The following is an 8,900-nucleotide window of genomic DNA, read 5'->3' on the forward strand; positions in this document are numbered from 1 at the left end:
AGGAGTAAGTACATCACAAGTTAGTCAACAGGACTGAAGGACAAATGTTTTGACCTCTTGCATACTTTCCACATGTAGAGATTTGCTACGGAGAAGGGAGGAGAAGCAGCAAGACTGCTATGAAAACAGAGCCCACTTAGCTATCCAAGAGAGGGAAAAAAACAAAGAAAACAAAGCCCATCTACTTTTACACTTGAGACTAAGAAGATATATTTTCCCTCATTTTTCCTTATCTGACAAAGTAATTGAGAAAAAAGCATTTTATTTCTATATCCATTTATTATTCCAGTCTGTAAAAATATAAGACTAATATACAACTACATCTAGCTTGATTTTGTAAAGTCATTCTTCATTCAGTGAGATACCAATGTACATTATACATTAAAGTTGTAAGAAAAATACTGATATTTGACATTTTAAACAAGTTCATTCATGTAAAAATCACATTGCAAGTAAAATTTAATTAGAAAATACATAATATTCACAAAAATACACATGTTAAAGTCAGCTTGTGAGAACATTGTCCTAAATTTAATTCAGCTGTGGAAAACAAAAAGTGATTCACAGTTAGGCTTGACTTATCCAGTACCATAGCAGAACTTCAAAGTAAATGCATCTTAATTCTATTAAGAATTTTTTTTTTTCTCCTATTAAGGTGCACTTAAATCTCCCAGTCACAAGTAAGGAATGAATTGTCCCCCCACTGTGCATGTACACAACATATAACACTAGTCAAAGGAATTTTAGTTCTCCATTCTGAAACAATTTGGATATTTATAAATTAATTTATAAAATCTGGATTGAAAATACAATTTACATATACAGGATACTTAATACACAAAGATTACATTAATAGCAGCGTAATATTGTCAATCATGCATAGCATCCTCACTATGACTTCTGGATTTTTCTTTTTTTTTTTTTTTTAAACTAACTAAAGATAAAATCTATATAAAACAGTCAAGCCTGTAAGTATTTTCTTCCAGGGAGGAAATCGTAAAGATGTTAAAAATTTAGGAGGTAGTAAATGAAAGGCTAACAATATCAGCATATTTTAGAAAACCTTATACTGAGCCCCAGCATCATTTATATATAAAATTAAGTTTAGCCACTCATAATCAACCATTGATCATCCTGAAGTAACAATTTTAAAATATTCTGTAATTAACAGTGTATGCATTAGTAAGATACAGAAGAACTTTAGAAACTTTATGGTAACTGCAGCATTAAGCAATTACATGCTGTGCAGTCTGTCACTGTAACTGTAAATACACACTTTTAAAAACCCATTTTTAGGTTTATTCTTTAATGATTTTATCAAGTCCTAAATGCTTAGTTTACTACATTGTTACCAGATTCCTGTAAAACAGAACATGATGTGTGTCAAAAAGAATATTATCTCACATTTATATTAAGCAATTTGCAGGAAAGGTCCCAAGAAATTAATTCTCATGCAATTTAGAGTAGGACTTTAATTATATTTCTGTTAAGTCCTTAATACTGGCATATATGGTCAAACTATTCATGCATCTGTTATAAGTACAGATTAGGTAACACAGAGTTTGGCAGCACACTAACCTTGGGTGTTTGTACCTAAGCAGTAAGTTACCTTACAACACTAACATTCTCAGACTCAACTCTCCCGTGTAAATTAACAGCTCAAAGCTATTACCCAAGCTGCAAAACACTAACGTACCACATTAGACCCATAATGTATTTCCACTGAATGAAAACATCACACCTGTATTAAGTGCACTACCAGTTCATTGTCTGTGGACTTCATTTCTCTTCTCATCCAAGTGCCTTTATTCCTTGGATTATTCATAATACATTCAAGTAAACAAAAGGCACAGAAGTGCAAGCTAGCATAATAAGTGAGAGTCACCCTCCACTGATTATTTCATACAGGAAGGAAAGTCTTTTGATAAAGGAAAAAAAAAAAGACATTTTAAAGTAAACAATCTTCCTTAAATAAAGGAAGTGTTGAGCAGCACTGAAAGAAAACATGTATATTTAAAGTCTACACATTGCAAAACATTTTCCTAATTTCACACTAAGTGGATGTAGTTACTTCATTTTTAATAATTATTAGCAAAATAAGTAACACGCTTCAGAATTCTTGCTCATGTTGGAAAAGATTCCAGGGCCTCTCCATATGCACACTGAAGAAATCATAAATAAATCCAATGCAGCAGAACTCTAACCTGTATTTGCAGAGTACCACTGTCTGATAATGCTGACTCTCCACCAAAACAGGCATACATACCTTTGACACATGTAAGATCTCAACTCCAACTGTACTGAAGGCTCAAAAATACTACTGCTCATGAGATATGAATTTAAGATGTGCATTGAGTAAAATTAAACAGCAGAATTTCTGAAACAATTTTGTTATATTGTTACAAAAATTTTAGCCTCTAATTTCCTATAAAGACTTTTACACATGCCTTAACATGAAACTTACAGTTAGTCTCTTGTTACTAAAGTTAACAGAGGTAGATGTTTCCTCAAGATAGAATGAGGGAAAGAGAAAGGGGTTAGTATCCTCTCCCACACAGCACATCTCCCTAAAGGGTAAAATATACTTCCAAGAACCTGGACTAAGCACAGTACCACAGTACAGAACTGGCAGCATCCTACTTCTTTCTTAGAGGTTACCACAGACTACTGGATCCCTGTTGAGAAGCTCCATAATTCCTTCTCCCCAATCCCATTAGTCTCCATCTCATTTTCCTCCAACAACTTATGTTCCCAGAGAAGAGTCAGGTTGGGAAATGAGTGCCAAAGTAGTAAAGCAAAGATACTAAAAAAAGGGAAAAAAGGAAGAATAATGCTAGAAACCTCTCCCAGCAACTCTCCTCAGAAGTTCACAGCTGATTACATGCATACTTAAGCACTTGCAGTCTCAGGACTTGTCATCAGTATTTTTTTTTACATATAGCAACTTCGTAATATTCAAAACACCCAGCCAGTGGTACACAAGATCAGCATTTACAGTTTAGTTCTTTATAATGAATAATTAAATATCACATGGATCAAGCAAGTTCTATTAAAGCCTCATTTTGATTTAAGACTTTCTTTAAATCCAGGGATTTAACTTGAATTGTTCTAACTTAAGGTTTGAAGAAAATCATAATTCAAACCTTTGCTAGTAGAAACCCTTACAGCTTCTACTCGAACTGAGATTTTAAACACAGATTATTATTTTCATAGCATTAAGTTTACATTTGATTTCTTTGAAATTTACTGGGATTAGCAACTAAATCCAATTATATCCTTAACTATTGCAAACTAAAATGAGAACAGTCTTTGATGCATAAGTTATAAGACTTTCACATTTGAATTTCAAACTCATAGTCATTAAAAGCAAGCTTACTTTACCATTAAAACCAGTAAAGGTGCATGACTAATGAGCCTGTGGTTGCACATTCACTTACAAAGGAACAGTCAACTTCAAAAGCCCCCAGCCTTCAAATCCTGACTGTTATTGAACCACTGACACTATCACATACCCCTATTGCTCAACCTGCTAAACAGCAGTCCTGAACAGGAATGAAGGGGCTAAAGCAGCTCCATCTTACATAAGCAGCATTTCAGATAAACATGGAACCACAGTACATTAGTCAACTTCACACAGTAATAGTTTACTTCTATGGAACAAGTAGTATTCTGCATTTTAAAAAAATCAAGTACCTTTAAAAGAAAGCTCACAGCCATCTCTTAGATATCCTTCATTTTCTATTTAAATTTTCCTCATCCAATTTCAGTCATTTATAAATTATCTTCCATCTTTGTGAAGTATTTACATTGAAGTGCAGAATTAGCTGAAGTTAATCAACTTACATAATTTTGAACTTCTTGTATTTATTTTTTTCCTTCCTTTTAATCTAACTGCAGTGCTTGGTAGATGGAGAGGTATAAAATGTATTACATATTAAGCCGAATTAAAACACGTATGGCATCCTTACTTAGTACAAAGTACACAAATGTAATTTCATAGTGTTATTATAGTTCCATCTTCTTCTAATGATTTATGGTCCGGACCTTGTACTTCATATTCCATGCTAATGCTGCCTGCTGAATGATTCAAGTTCATCTCACTGGAAGGAAGGAATCCATTTTGTGTTGACTCATGAAGTTCAATTTGCGTCAATGATTCTAGGCTTTCGCTAGTAGGCGCGGCTTTTGGAATCTGCTGTGGCTCACCACTATCTTCAATAATAATGTCCTCTTCATCACTCTCCTCCTCTCCTGGCAATAAATTTGCTAAAATATTTGGCATGCTACTTGGAAGGCTAGATTCAGTAGACTGACCAGAGCTGCCAGAAGTCCTACTGTTCCTCACAATGTTATTTCTCTGGTTTGCTGGTCTTACTGTAATGATCAGGTTACGGCTGTTTGCAATCATCATGTCTGTAACCTGATCAAGGCTTTTTCCTGAAACCTCTATTCCATTCACCTCCAGTACTTCATCATTGACAGCCAGTAAGCCTGTGCTTTGAGCCAGACCTCCAGGGACAAGCCTAGATATGAAAATGCCTGGAACTTTCTCTAATCCATGTGGTGTTACTCTGACGCTAGAGCCATCTCGTATATAGAATCCAAGGGGTTTGTCAGTTCCATATTTGTAAAGTCGTACCCTACGATGGGTTTCTGGAAGAATATCTACATCTATAATAGAAGACACTGGTCTGAAGTCTTGTGGCATGCTAATGACAATGTGCGGTTTCTTCTTGTGATTATCCGGACGTAACACATTTGATAAGACGTTTTTCTTCCTTGTCATAGTATCTGTACCAAAGGCACTGTAGTCTGCATCTTCTGTAAGACAGAGCACATTGATTAGATGACACTATGTACGGACTGTATCATATTGCTATCGTGCTTTAGGCGAGCAGAATGAAATATCTATTCTAGAAGGTTTTTGGCTTGCTATAGTAGAAATATTTCTCTCTACACATGAAACAAGAGCTTTAACGTTATGAGATTTGTCAAAGTTTGCATTACTTTTGGTTTCCTTCTACCAAAAGAAAGACAGTACACACAAAAATTAAAGTGAGTTTGCAGTAGTAGAGACATACAACACTATATCCTAGCTGCTTGAGAGAAAGTTAGAATGGAAAGAGTGAGTACATTCCTAGAAACATTTTAATTTTATTCAGAGTAATTCCACTTGTTCGTTTTCTCTCCTCAGGTTTCAGATCATTGGAAAAGAAAGAATGAAAAAGGGAAAGCAGCCAGTGTGCCTATTATTGCCTAGCTCCTGGAAGCTAGCCAAGTGACCTGGATTCAAACTCCAGAAAGCTTATTCCATTCTGCACTCTCTTCCCTGCCCCCATGCAATGTAGGTAAAATGTCTGTGGAGCAGAAACAAAGAGATCTTGCACACAAATACTTCAAGCAAAACTGTTCATACAAGCAATGCTGTAACTGCCACAATTTGATAGAGAAGTATGCAAATGGCATGGAATTTTAGAAAAAGAAAACATATGCAAGTCATACAAATACTTCCAATGGAAAAGAAAACATGTTCTCTGGAAGCAATTCTGATGTCCGAAATGCCTGTTTAGTAAAGGAAGCTTCAATTTTTAATATGCTATAACTCTCAGAAAAACAATGAACAAAACCACATTCAGATCTGAGTTTCCTTGGATTTACAGTTGTATTTTTGCAATGTTGCATAGATTATTTTTTTTTCCCCTGCAGTGGATTAAAAAAAATAATCAAGCAGGACTTGATTGCACTAACCCTGGGACTCAAAAGAAGTTGGGATTTCTTTATATTATCACATTAAGATGCCACTGGCAGAGGCAAGAGAGTAAAAGAATTGCTATACATTTCAATCTCTGAGTTGAAATAACTATGGAAATGCTATCCTAGGGTGAAATTTCAGGAAAGCAGTCAATTGCTGATGAAAAAAGTACACAGTGAGAGTTGGTAAGTAAAAAAAAAAATTTTTTTTTCTAGGCCAAGATGAAGATATACAGACATATACCAGTTATATTTCGGCTCTTCAGACGCTTTAAGCAAAGTGGAACAGAGAATGGAGTTCTGAAGCAATAGTCTAACACTATTCCAGCACATAATACTAACTCCTCCCTCCCTCAGACATTAGGGCTGCTGAAAACAAGAAGAGTTTTTTTATGAATAAAATTAGTCTACTAATGCAGCCTTGAACTTAGTATTCTAAAAGATAAAGGACAACAGGAGAAAAAACAAATACAAATTAGCCCACAAAAAACCCAAAGGGATTTATCAAATTCATACCTTGTGTGTACACAATACTAATAAAATAGCTCATCAACATGGTTTAAAAAAAAAGAGTATCATGATCATGGCCTCATTTACATTTTTTTGTTGTTTAAAAAAAACCAATCACACCTTAAGGGAGACAAAGCTTTTGCATTAGAGTTTACAGATAAAGTTGTTCAACAGTTTGACACAAACAGGAATTATTTTTGAAGACAGTTAAGTCTACGCAGCCATACTGTACTCTTGGAGTCGCTTTTGTGACACTCTCAGTTACTTTAGGAGGACACAGATGCCCCTTTAGAATATCACATCCACCTTGCATAGTTAATTTTTACTTCTGCTGTTTCTCAGATTTGGCCATCTTTCACCCCAGACTGGTGTTTCTGCACTAACAGAAATCGTTCCACATTTGTTACTTCAGCAGACACCCCACAGTGCTCTCACTTCATGTGAGAAAGTGCACATTAAGAGCACCCTAGGGACTCTCCTCTCCCACTTCACCCACTGAGACAGCCTCTGCAAAATCCACTCCCCTGCCTTCTTAGGATCAGCGGGTAAAAATGAAGCTAAATCAAGGACTGGGCCAGAAAGAACAGCATGAAGCTTAACAAAGACAAGTGCAAAGTCTTGCACCTGGCATGAGAGAAGCAAAGGGCCCAGCACAGGCTGTGATGCACGTGGCTGGGGAGCAGCCTGCCGAAAGGGACTGGTGGATACACTGGGCACAATTCAGCAGCACACTGGAATCCAGCAAACTGGATCCTCGTGCTGCATCCACAGGGGTGTTATTAGCAGAGGGAGAGGTGTGATCAACCCGCTCCTTAGTGCCTGTCAGGCTGCACCTGGAGTACCGTGGCTAGTTCTGCTCCTCACAATTCAAGAAAGAGGTAGACAGACTGTAAAGGGTCTAAATGAAGGCCAGGAAGATGATCAAAGGGCTGGAGAACCTGCCCTGTGAAGAAAGACTTGAAGGGGTTAGGTCTTTCCTCTCTAGAGGAGAACAGGCTCGGAGGAACCTCATCACAGTATTTCAGTACTTAAAATGTGGATGCCCTTGTGAACACAGGAAATAATTTTTCGTTTATTTGGGAGTCTAAACAGTTCTCTCAAAAGCATGGCATTACTATTGTTCATCAGCAAAAGGAGAAAAAAATTATGATTTAAGGTTAAATTAAAATAACATTAGATCTCAACAAGCAAGAAGCCTTTTGAAACAGCCTAAAATCTGTCGTGATACCGAAGAGTGTTAAGTCAGTTGTACTGAAGAGTGAGCTGATTAAAAACCAGACCAACCTCCCAAACCAAAGCATCTAACAGGTGGACTATGTCTAAGTGTAACACACATCCAAAAAATGCAAATGTACCATTTCCTCTGAAAAATGCATTTTGGGATATCTAACTGACTGAAGATCAGCCACTAAAAATCCTGTACTCCATTGCTGAGGACTAACATGCTGACTTTTCAGACAAGATGGAGAAATTCTTTTAACGTTTAAAATTTATGATCAAAAAGTGTGAGAAGTTTTGCCCTTATCCCTACTGACAACCCATCCAACCACTTTTAAGTTAGACATCTGGTCATTGCATTGGGAGGACTTTTTTGCAATTCAATGAGTTGCAATAGCTTCTCTTTTTTTTATTTGGAACTACAATTGCTTACAAAATAACTTGGAAAGGGCAGTTGTGAAATAAGATACTAGACAGAAGGGCCTTGCCTTAAATATCTTTTGCTGTTGAATACAGTGTAACATAATGACAGCAAGAAAGTGATAGTATAGGTGAAGATTTTAGACAAACAACAGACAATGAATTGACATGCCTTGAATATCAGAATTAAGAAAGTTAATAAGTGCAAAGGTTATTTTTTTATGTCATGGATTTCCCCCTCCCCCCCCCCAGCAGCTGGTATGGATCTTGGTGATCTCAAAAACCAAAGACTTTTTTGTGCAGTTCATGTCTAAGTAGTGTAGATGTCTGCTACTTTAGAACTCTGTTTTATGGCTCCACAATGAATGGTAAATTCAACAAGACTAAGTTATTCCAAGGACCAGAGACACACTGCATGGTCAAGAAGTGTAATTTTGCCTCATTTCAAAAGCTTCACTTTTTTTGCTTTGTAGGAGTGACTATTTCTAGGCATTTAACACCACACCGCTACAGAAGAGCTTTGTTCCTTAGGAAGTTCTCCAGAGAGCCAATAAGTAAGTTGGAAGCATTTTGACTGATTAGTTCCATATTGTTCAGACCTTAAGCCACATTATGCCTTGGTTTGTTTTTGGAGCAAACTCATCCAAAGAAAATATGAAAATTACACACAATTTATTTGTGCTACAGTGCAAGTTGCTGATAAAAACTCTAGGATATAGGTACTAACGTACTGGCACCAGTGAAGCCCTAGGTTTCTACTGCTTTTACTGCAAGAGTAGGCTCAGCAACAGTATACTGGAAAAGAGTGTATCAAAACATTGTCAGTATGGATTTTCTTGTAAGTGCTCTTCCAGATGCATTGCAACATTAAAAAGTATTCAGTTGGCGGGATGGAGGAGGAGCAGGAGCAGGAAAAGGAGGAGGAAGAGGAGGAAGGATGCGGCTCCAGTGCTCACTGTATCCGGGTCACACGAGGGGCCGCCTCCACGGGTACCGGTAAC

At 36.8% G+C, this 8,900-nt stretch overlaps 1 protein-coding gene across 1 annotated transcript in view; it reads right to left on the bottom strand.

Moving 5' to 3' along the window:
- Positions 1-259: 259 nt before the first annotated feature.
- PARD6B (par-6 family cell polarity regulator beta) overlaps positions 260-8,900 on the bottom strand; it is a 13,565-nt gene continuing 4,924 nt past the window's right edge. Inside the window, 1 exon segment of the mRNA XM_026862323.1 lies at positions 260-4,821. Coding sequence (XP_026718124.1) covers positions 3,995-4,821 — 827 coding nt within the window. The 3' untranslated portion in view covers positions 260-3,994.

Source organism: Athene cunicularia, assembly GCF_003259725.1.
Source record: "Athene cunicularia isolate RWA chromosome 20 unlocalized genomic scaffold, athCun1 chr20_part1, whole genome shotgun sequence".
In the NCBI taxonomy this organism is placed as follows: Eukaryota; Metazoa; Chordata; class Aves; order Strigiformes; family Strigidae; genus Athene; species Athene cunicularia.